The 11,459-nt window shown below is 43.6% G+C and overlaps 1 protein-coding gene across 1 annotated transcript; it reads right to left on the bottom strand.

Moving 5' to 3' along the window:
• Positions 1-2,798: 2,798 nt before the first annotated feature.
• Positions 2,799-10,547, bottom strand: LOC103627559 (uncharacterized). Its single transcript, XM_008647842.4, has 3 exons — positions 7,264-10,547; positions 7,042-7,173; positions 2,799-3,119 (listed from the first exon to the last, which is right to left on the bottom strand). Exons 1-3 carry the CDS (start codon positions 10,019-10,021, stop codon positions 2,977-2,979), a joined length of 3,033 nt encoding a protein of 1,010 aa, XP_008646064.2. The 5' UTR covers positions 10,022-10,547; the 3' UTR covers positions 2,799-2,976.
• Positions 10,548-11,459: the final 912 nt, after the last annotated feature.

Raw genomic sequence — 11,459 nt, 5'->3', positions numbered from 1 at the left:
ACTAGGATCCAAAATAATCTAAGTATGATGTTGTGATTAGTGAAGAGTGAAGGACCTGGTTTTGAAAATCTCAGTTTAGAGCTCCAAAAGTGGAACTTGTGATTTGGCAATAATTTGCCAAAAGGTCAAATTACCAAATTTATAGAGTTCTCCAACCCAAACAACTTTCAGGTACAGAGATTTCCATGTTTTATAGGAAGAAGTGAAGAAAACTCAAAAATTAACTTTTTGGACCTAAGGTTGGATGGCTGGAAACAATATCAAGTAGCTGTCTTTGAATCTTCATAACTTTTGATATATAGGCAATTTCAAGATGGTCACAGTAGCAAAGCTGTAGAGCTACACTAGATGTATAATTTTGTTTAAGCTACTTAACCCTAAATTCATATGGAACTAGGTGGAAAACTGGTCCAAAGTGGGAATGTCAGAATCTGAATTTCAGACTGCAATGTCTGAAACTGAAGATTTTTATGCTGAAGCAACTTTGGAAGCCTGTTGGTGGCTGATCCATATGGCTATGGATTACAATTTATGTACCAAAGTGGAATACCACATGTTGGGGTATAAGTTTGGTTAAGGTTCATACCCCTGAAACTATTTGGAACTGGTAGAAACAGTGGTCCAAAAATGTAGTGTTTAATTCTGGATTATCAGACTTAGTGAAAAACCAAAGTCTGAATTTGTGTGTTTAATGCCAACTTTGGGCTTTGATTGTTTGGAATCCATATGGTTCTAGCTAAGGGTCATTGTACCAAACTTGTGGAGCAACATGTGGAGCACCAATTTGATTAAGCAACTTGGCCTCAGAAGCATTTGGAACTTGAAGAAAAGGGTGAGGTTGTGTCGTTTCGAAGAGAGCAAGAGAAGTTCAGAGACCTTGTTTGAAATCTAGTACAAACAAGCAACTTTTAAACCAATAGAAATTTGGACATGAGCTCTATACACTAAAGTTGGGTTTGAGCTTAAGGTTAACCTTGTTTTTAGTAGGATGCAATAAATTGATGAAGCACTTGAAGCAGATCAAGTCCAATTTCAACTCTAAACTAGCCCAAAAGTGGATTTTAAGATCCAGCTATGTTTTGCTAAAAGTTCGTATATAAAAGTTGTAGAGCTTGGAAAAATGAACATTTTTTATATTTGGAGCTCTCCAAGTGATGTGGGAGAATTTGAAGTAATTTGCAAAAATTCAGATTTGGGTCGGATGGAATCAGCCCAAAACAGTTTTGTTTATCTGTTTTTGAATCCCTGTAACCTTTAATCCATGAGTATTTTGGAAACAGTTGTTATAACAAACCTATAGAGTAACTATAGGAGAACAATGTTTATGAAATGTAGCAGCCCTAAAACCATATGCAACTAGGATAAAAAGGTGTTCAAAGTGGGACTGTCAGACTTCTGGATTTTCAGACTTCGAATAGTTGACTAAGTCTGAAATCAGTGTTTTTAGTGCCATTTTGGGGCTGTGTGTTGCCTGTTCTAGGCAGTTTTGGACCATAGTTGCTATGGGAGAGTTGAAGAGAATATGTCAGTGAACAAATTTTGTTGTGTGAGTTAGGCTTGATCGGACCCAGAACATGGAGTAAAAGTTACTCAAAAGTGGGTTGTCAGTTTACATGGACTGAATTTTGTTCAATTAACGGACAACTGAATTTTAGCGATTGGTGGCCTGTTTAGAGCACTTGTGTGGCCATTCCATTAGGTTTTAAACTATGAATTATATAGAAACATTGGAGATCATAAGTTAGTGAACAAGTTTCCTTAAATAAGTTTGATTTGGTGCTGCACCAAATTTGGAGTAAATTGTGCCCAAACTCTCTCTGTCTGGTGTTGATTTCAGTTTTTGTTTCAGCTAGCTGAATCTGAATTCTTGTATTTTCACCCCATTTTGGAGCACCATAACTTTTGATCCATGAACCTTTGACCTAAGGCTGCTGCAGCAAACATTTAAATCTATACATTGGGAACAATCTTTGTTAACTAAGATTGGCATGTATTGCTTGCACTAGTGAGGATCAAAGGGGTTAAAGGTAGGGGTTCAGTTGATTAGTGCTGAATTCAGTTCTAGGTGACTGAAAATTGGGTTCAGTTTTTGGGAGCAAAAAGCTTTCCATGCTGCAGCTATGATTCCCTTCTCTGTGATTTGAAGCTAGGCATCTGTGTTTTTTTTGCGGACTTTGGTGCTCTCCTGTGCGTGATCCGTGGAGTTTTTGTTATAGTTATTATACCAAAGTGATAGAGTGTGGATCAGTGCACAACTTTGATTAAGACCGATTTGCAAGTCGTGTTGCAAATAATGGAGTAGGAATTGCTGGAACCTGAGCTGCCAGACATGCTGGGCATTGAATATTGTTCAGTTTTGTGTAACCTGTCTCAGTTTGGACAGCTAGGAGAGGAAGGGGGCGACATGCCCATGCTGCACGACGGTAGGTAATTGCTTGCTTGTTTCCTATGTGCTCGGCGTGGGTAGCAGAAAGAAGTTTGAGTGTAGGTTCTGGTGGCTGAAGCTTTTAGGATATGGAAAAGCAAAGATCTCCACGTCTCTGTGTGCTCCACAGGTGCTATTTCAGATTGAGACAGTGGGCAGATTTTTGTATTGGGATAGCGTGGGAGATTTCTCTGGTGCGTGGATGAGCAGTTGAAGATAAGATAGGATGTTGCTAGGGGTGTATCAGGGTGTGACCGGAATGTTTCTAGTGGTCGAGCCGTGAGATTCACGCTGTAAAAATCTGAAGCGTCGTAGTTATCCATGGAGACCTCCCCTGCCTGCATGTTTCCTGCCTGTGCGACACCGACCAATGTTTTTCAATGAGCCATAGCCTTTTTTGATAAAGGAAGATTTTATTAATAATTTCAAGCACATTACATCGAGGGGATACAATTCTTGAAATTTCTTCCAGCCTCTGCTTAAGAAGCACACAGCTTAAAGACAAAATAAAGATGATAATCCACACACTCTAATGGTAATCAATCCGCAGACTAGACCGCCACCCATGAGCCCGGGAAAAATAGTCCATGGCCACCTGCACCAAGTACTGCGTAGCCTCCACAACCATAGGTCGCAACTCCGCCTTCTGTAAAATAGCCCATGTTCGAAGCCAATGTGCAATGGAATAAATGACCTGCAAGGGAGAAGAATTGTTTTTCTTTTCAAATATGATATCATTCCTGTGTAACCAAAGAGACCAACAGGTTGTAGCTGCGCCAAGAAAGATGATATTTCTAATATTTCTATCAAAGCCACTAAGCCAGGAAACAAACAAATTAGAGACACTATATGGTTTAGATATCCCGAAGGCCATGTGGATTAAAGCCCAAACCATACGGGCAAACCGACAATCAAAAAAAAGGTGTTGAATTGTCTCTATTTCATGACAGAAGCAACATGTTTTGTTTCCCAGCCAGTTGCGCCTTGCTAAATTATCCTTGGTTAGTATCACTCCCCTCCTGAGATACCACAAAAAAATTTTGATCTTAAGTGGGGCTTTTAGTTTCCACAATCTTTTATTTACATTTGGTATCTCACGCCTAATCAATGCTTGATAGTGAGACTTTACTGAGAATTGTCCTGACTGGGACAAGGTCCAGCAGAAGGCATCCTTATCCTGAGTTAGGTGAATGTTGGCGATGCGTGAAAGCAATTCATTCCACGCCACCAATCTAGACCCAAACAAAGTTCGTCTCCAGGAGATGTTAGGTTGTGATGTCGTTAGAACCGCGGCAATGGTTATGTGCTTATTTCTAGTTATACTATATAACCCAGGGTATTGGTCTTTTAAAGCTTTTGCTCCAAGCCACGTATCTTCCCAGAACCTCACCTGCGACCCATTGTTAATTTTGAAGGTTCCAAAGCGAAGAAAGTCTTGCTTCACCTTCATCAAACAGGACCAAAAATGTGAGTCTCCTAATTTCCATTCGGCTTGGACTAGTGGTTTTGAGCCCAAATACTTATTTCTTAAAATTTGTTGCCAAGTCCCATCTGATGTTAATAGTTTAAATAACCACTTACTTAGTAAGGCTATATTCTTAATACTCAAATCATGGATCCCAAGGCCTCCTTGATCTTTAGGCTGGCATAGGATACTCCATCTAACAAGGCGATATTTTCTTTTATTCTCGTCACCTTGCCAGTAGAAACGAGAGCGAAAATAATCTAGTTTTTTAAGAACGCCTTTGGGGATCGCAAAGAAGGACATCATATACATTGGAAGGCTACTAAGCACTGAATTAATCAATGTCAATCTACCTCCAATTGAAATAAGTTTTCCCTTCCAACTAGCAAGCCTCTTCTCCACTCGTTCTTCAATCTCTCTCCAATCGGAGTTTTGAAGTTTCTTGTAATGGATAGGTATGCCTAAATATTTTAAAGGTAGATCCCCCTGTTTGCAGCCAAACAGTTCCAAATACGATTCTAAGGATTCTTGAGCATCCCCAAAGCAAAGCAACTCACTTTTGTAAAAATTTATTTTGAGCCCTGAAATTTGCTCGAAAGCACAAAGCAATAGCTTCATGTTGCGAGCCTTTTCTAAGTCATTGTCCAAAAATAGGACCGTGTCATCTGCGTATTGTAGGATAGATAGACCTCCATCAATTAAGTGAGGCACTACCCCACCGATTTGCCCATGATCCTTAGCTCTCTTGACTAAGACTGAAAGCATGTCAGCAACAATATTAAACAGGATAGGTGACAAAGGATCCCCTTGTCGAAGCCCTTTTCTTGTTTGAAAGAATTTCCCCACCTCGTCATTCACATTGACTGCAACGCTGCCACCCGAAATAAAGGACTTTACCCAAGAAATCCACTTCGGCGAGAATCCTTTCATCCGGAGGGCTTGGAGCAAAAAAGGCCATTTTACCTTGTCATAAGCTTTCTCAAAATCTATCTTTAAAATAACCCCACTCATTTTCTTTCTATGTATCTCATGAATCGTTTCGTGTAGTATGACAACTCCTTCTAGGATGTTTCGTCCCCTTAAGAAAGCAGTTTGCGTTGGACTCACGACTTTGTCTGCAACTAAGCTCAGTCTATTTGTGGCGACTTTGGTAAAAATCTTAAAACTCACATTTAGAAGGCAGATAGGCCTATATTTCTGGATTACATTGGCCTCTTGAACTTTAGGTATTAGAGTGATAACACCAAAGTTCAGGCTAAATAATGGCAGGTATCCAGAATGCAACTCTTGAAACATGAGTAAAAAGTCATCTTTGATGATATCCCAAAATTTCTGGTAAAATTCTGCAGGGAAGCCATCAGGCCCAGGTGCCTTGTTGTGCTCCATCTGAAATAAAGCATCCTTGATTTCCTTCTCAGTAAACTGAGAGGTTAAAAGAGCATTTTCAAGATCTGAAACTTGTGTTATATCAGCAACCCCTTCATCATCTAAGGTCAAAAGGCTCTCCTCAGGCTCCCCAAAAAGTTCTTTATAAAAGTTAGTTATGTAACCTTTTAAATTAGCCTGACCCTCAATCTTTCTGTCGTCATGATCCAAGGAAATAATTTTTTTCTTTCTATGTTTGCCATTGGCAATCAACTGAAAGTATCTAGTGTTATTATCCCCTAGAAGGATGTCTTTCACCTTAGCTCGCTGAAAATATTTGATCTCCTCCTCTCTCAAGAGGCGAGCTAGATCATCTCGAGCTTGGGCTAGTTGTTCCCTTTCAAGCTCTGTCAGGTTTCTAACTTCCGCGGCTATGTCTAGATCATTTATTGTTAACTGCAGACTCTTTTTCTTCCTTTTGTAAACCCCGTAGGTGTGGCTTGCCCACCCCCGAAGAGCCCTACGAAGAGCACCCAACTTATGATTCCATCGTTGAACTGAATTGCTACCTTTTACTGGCCTGCTCCAAATTTCTATAACTTTGGCATGGAGACCTTCTCGAGAGAACCAGTTAAGCTCAAATCTGAACTGCCGAGATATCCCCAAAAAAGCAGGTGATCCTGTGTCTAGAATAAGGGGAGTATGATCTGACATGCCTCTGTCCAAAGCTTGTACAGAAACAAGTGGGAACTTGGTCTCCCACTCGGTTGACATGAGAACCCTATCTAGCTTCTCGTAGGTTGGGGTAGGTAAAGAGTTCGCCCAGGTATATTGTCGGCCAGTGAGATCAATCTCTCTTAATTCAAAACTGTCTATTACAGCGTTGAACAAGAAAGGCCATCTATCACTGAATCTATTATTATTCTTTTCCTTGCTGCTACGCATAATGTTAAAGTCACCCCCAATTAGAGTTGGTAAATGGTTGTGCTGAAAATTCCTTACAAGTTCAGCCAAGAAAGCTGATTTGAAGTCATCCTGGGCTGGACCATATACTGCCATAAGGATCCATTTGAAATGATCTGACTTATTGCTTAGATGGAATTTAATAAAAAACTCCCCTTCCACAATTAAGGACAAATCAAAAACTGTAGTGTTAATCCCTAAGAGCAAGCCCCCTGATCTACCCCTCGGGGGGAGACAATGCCAAATGAAATCTAAACCACCAGATAGTCGCGCCAGATTCGAATTTGACATATCCTGTTTTCCAGTTTCCATGATTGCTATAAAGTCCAAATTATTTTCCTTAACTGCATCAGAAATATAACGGTATTTAGCCAAGTCTGAAAGACCTCTGCTATTCCAAAAGAGACCTTTCATGAAGACCGCTTTTTATCTTTATTAGAATTATGCCGGTTTTTACGTGACTTGCGAGATGAGGCCATTAGATCACAAATTCTTGTGTCTAGATCCTCGGTCTCTAGATCCACAGCCGACACATCCTTTATCAAGTGAGCGAGTACGTCACTGTCAGGCTCAGTGGCTTCGTCATCACTTAAATCAAAGGGGTTGCTTTCCATATGGTTAGGCGATATTTTCTTTGAGGCCTCACGCTTGTTAGATTGATACAACCTTGTTCTATCAATTTCTATCCTTTTAAGAGCTTTAATTGATAAGTTAGTCCCTGAGCTACTTCTTTTCATTGTTAGACCTAAATTGTCTAAGTTTATAGCACAATCCCGATCAGTCATTGTGACAAAAGACATGGAATTTATGTGTTGTGACATACCAGTTTCCTGCTGCACGGGCGTTAAAGGCGAATGTAGCATCTCTTGTGAGGAAGCCACCGTCTTGGAGCCCAAATCAGCGTCAAGATTCCGTGCTGCAGCGCGCCGCATTGCCTTTTCTGTCATATCAATATCTGATAGGTAAGAGCCATTAGCAGCTTGCATATTACATCGTAAGCTACGGCGTAAACCATCAATATAATGAAAATGGGATGGACTATTACCATAAGAAATAACCGGAGCAGGTGCATAATTTTCGGGCTCAGACTCGCCACGCAGGCTCTGATCCTGGACAACACCTTGGGTGGTCTTCATTTGCTGAGTCGCCACCAGATTCCTCTCCACAGCAGGCCGTGAACAAGCAGCCAAGGTTTGGTTGGCCATGTTCAGAGATCCAAACTGCAGAGGCATCGTAGTCCCATTGACCATGGAGGTTAAAGATGGCCCAGCCTGAGGGACCACCGGTGCCCAATTATCCGAGGCAAGATCACCTGCTGGGATTGCGGCACCTGTCCCTGCAACCAAAGCGGAACCAGGCACAACATGCACTGAAACCTGCTTAGCGTGATCAGTTGTCCTTTCCTTCGAAGGAGAAAGAGGCTTCATCAGACTAATTGAACCATTTGGTTTGCCTGTCTTGAAACCAGGTGGTAAAGACGATTTGATTACACTCTTCTCTGTAGGTGCTACAACACATACTCCTGACCCTGTTGTGTACATTGGCCTATGAACCTCACTGCAATCAACATGCATGGGGGCCGAGTCCTGCCTATCACTAGAGGAATTTGGACCGAAGGAACCCAGTACATTCTTTTGTTTCTTTCTTGATGGATCAAATTCACTAACCCTCGGAGCCCCATCCTCCTTGTTGTCTCCGTCCTCTTTCTCAGAAGCATCCAGGACCAGGGAAGGCATAGCCGGTTCAAAATCTGGCAGCTCAGGGGTGAAAGTAATATCATATCCAACCTTGTGGAAGACAATATCTGTTGTTAGAGGCAACTGTTCTCTGTCTAAAATACCAACCAGGAGGCGAATAATCCCCTTCTTCCTGTATGTCAACATATCAACCTCAATCGTAGTGCCAATCATAGACCCAACTGCCCAGAAGGCCAAGAAGTGACGCCAGTCATGAGGAACACCTGTAACATGCACCCAAATCTCATCCAAATAATAGGCTGGACTAGCATCCCCAGTCCTTTCCCATTGACTGATACTAATAGCAATTCCACTCTTGAGTTTATACTCAATATCAGCCATCCGGAGCAGTTCATCCTCTGAGGGAAATACTACCAGAAAAGAATCATCCCCATGGGGTAGAGCTTCCCAGTTCCACTCCACTCTAGACAATTTGGCAAGCTCCAATTGAATGGCCAACGCATCTAATTTACCACCTGATACTGATATCAAAGCAGTTGGTGCCGGTGCAGGAGCCTCGACCATCAAGTCAAACTCCGGGATCCGAAAAAAGGTCAATTCATTTTTTGCACACCCCAACATAGATGCAGTAGGCCTTGGCATCTTGAGAATAGGACACTTTGCCGGCACATGATTATTTTTTTTGTTGCAGATGCAGCAGTCAAGAATAGCTGAGCAATTCTCTTGCAGGTGCCCAAGACACTTACAGCGAAAACAGAATGGTGTACGAGGCTTTTTGGCCTTGATTGGTTCCGGCGCCTCTGCCTGAGTTCCTTGGCTAGCTTCCTGAAGGTCAACCGGGACATAGCGTTGTTGAGGAGCAGCAGCCTGAACCTGCCCAAAGCCACGCCCACGTCCAGGATTGAACCACCCGCGGCCACTCCCACGGGCATGACCGCGATCACGACCCCCCAAGATGGCCCGTCCACGGCTGGACCTTGGGAGAGATCCTCTACCCCCACGCGGAGCAGCAAGCCCACCACCACGTGCTTGCGGCATCGGTGGGCGCTGACCTTCACGCGTCGGCTGACGGGCCGCCATCGCTGCGTATGAAGGTCGGTTGTTGTCGCTCATGGGAATGAGGCCGAGCCGAGAGGAGAAGTGACGGCAAGTCCTAGGAATAGGTCTTCGTAAAAGTTTTCTTGTCAAACCATATCCCTTGGCCCGATTCACCAAAGCCGCACGATTTGTTTCCAAACTTACAGAATTCAAAATCCCGACTGCCTCAATCTCCGCCGGGATCACTGCTGGACCCGATCGGGAATCTACCGAAACAGCAGCAATCAGCGGTGGAAACTCGCTGCGCACATCTAGCTTTGGGGGCTGTGGCATCGTCCATCCCACCTTGGAAGTTGAAACCGGCGAACAGGACCCATGGAAGGCCTGTGCCGAAGAAGGCCAGAACGCAGCAAGAGAAATAGCTTCCTTCCTTCTAGGCCGCGGGAGAGGACCGCGCCAAGGCCGGATATGGACACCACGACGAGAAGGTTTTAGGTGTGCACCTGAATCCTGGATCGATGAACTGTTTACGAATGATCTTTTATTTTGATCCGTATGTGTTCCGATCCTAGATTCCAGATCCAAAGCATTCAGGCTAGCCTGTAGGCTCTCTGAAGATTCATGAACGCCCAGACTAGCATCGGATCGAACAACAGCATTAGGATTCACAGGCGCACCATGAATGGGAGAATCCGAGTTCTCCCACCAGCGGCTGCCCTTAGGAAAGCCCAAATCAATCCAGAAATCTTCTCTAAATTGAGCATCAAAACGTACCTGAGACACCTGCGAATTCTTCTTCTCATGCAAAAAAACACTTGCTTCCTCCGACGAGAACCCAGCGTACATCACCGACCGAAGAACTTCATCCTCCGAACTCGCTTCCTCGGTAGCAGCAGCATCGCGGCCATCTTCAGTCTGTCCGCCCTGGGCGCGCCCATCTTCAGTCTGACCGCCCTCCGGCAGAGGCGACGAAATTGGGGCGAGAGTAAGTCGGCGTCGACCCCTGGGCATGAGGGCGGAGGCGCCGGCGGGAGATAGGATAGCGAACCCCTGGGCACTGCTCTCCATGCTGACCGCCGTTGTCGTGGTAGGTTGCTGATACTCCCCTTGTTGTTTGATTGAACACTACTGCATGGATACCTCGAGATCGAACTCGCCGGATCGGTTGGTTGTGCGTGGAGCCTTGGCGTGGAGGCCGCGTGTCCAACCCATGCAGCTGTCGACCGAAACACGAATAACAATCACGTGTGAACATGCTCGACGTGCTCATGTTTCTTTGTTTCCTTGATACTGCCTTGCTTCCCTGCTCGGTGGAGTGCTCTGGCGCCTTGCTGTTGCTTGTAGAGTTCGACGAGAGTTCTCCGTGTCCATGCTCTCGCGTCTGCGTGGAACTGCGTTACCTCGTTCAACTCGCCTGAGGCCGGGGCTGTTGCCGTTCTCTCTGAGCAGGTGACCACGCCGGCCGTAGCTCCGCCTCACCGTGGCCAGGCAAGCACAGCCGTATTCCATGTTGTCGTTTATATATTTTGATCTCCTTATAGAGTGGTGATACTCATCGGCCTGGCTGTTTCATCTTTACTGCTCTAGCGTATCGGAAGCGTCGCGACGCCGCTGCCGGCGCGCGCGAAGAGAGTGCGGGTGCGCGAGTCTAGAGCTTTGGGCCGGCTGGCACCAGTTTTCTCTCGTGCTGGACCAACTGGGCCGATTTCAGCCCTAGCTCTGTATATGGTTTGTTTTTATTATTTACCATAGAGCTTGTGAATTTTGCCTAGAACTACAAAAAGAAGTAACATTTGTGGGATAAATATTGTTGGACTCGCAAAAATGGGTTCTCTAGGTTTAAAAAATAGTTTTAGGGGTTTTTAGGCAGGTCCTTATTTTTGTATAATTAAAATTTGGTTTTAATAGGATTATATGAGTTTTAGTAATAAAAATAGAGCACTAAAAATTGTGTAAGCTTATCTTGAGCATGTGAACCCTTGGGTAAAGTTTAGAACTGTTTGGACAAGATTTGCTTAGCAAATTAATTATTGCTCAATAAAGGAAAAGAGTTTTACCCCAGGGTATTTAGGACACCTAGTGTCTTAGTAAGGAATGAAGTTGTTTAGCAAGTTTTGGATGGTTAGATGAGTTCTAAGGATAAGTATATCCCTGGTAACTATTACTTATGATGATAGCTTGTAGGTGTAATCATGTAATGCTTTATAATACCTTATTTGCTAACTACATAAGCATAAGCATTCATGATCATGTCATTTCATGTAGAGCTCCCAAAATAAAGAGTGAAGATTTAAGATAAAGTGGTTGCTGAAGAGGAGTCTACTCCAGTGCCTGTTCATCAAGTGGATGGAGCCATCTAACTGATCATCGTGTTAGAAGTATCTAGAACCTCTTCTCTGCAACAAAGGCAAGCCCCGGTGCATTTGCCCCTTCCTTGTGTTTTAAATGCTTTTTCACCTTATCTGATGCATTAGGTGATAGGAGTTGTGTGATGAAAAATTGATGC

This window comes from Zea mays, chromosome 5 (assembly GCF_902167145.1).
Source record: "Zea mays cultivar B73 chromosome 5, Zm-B73-REFERENCE-NAM-5.0, whole genome shotgun sequence".
NCBI lineage: Eukaryota > Viridiplantae > Streptophyta > Magnoliopsida > Poales > Poaceae > Zea > Zea mays.
The sequence above is the reverse complement of the archived record's forward strand: the minus strand, read 5'-3'. Positions and strand labels throughout refer to the sequence as shown.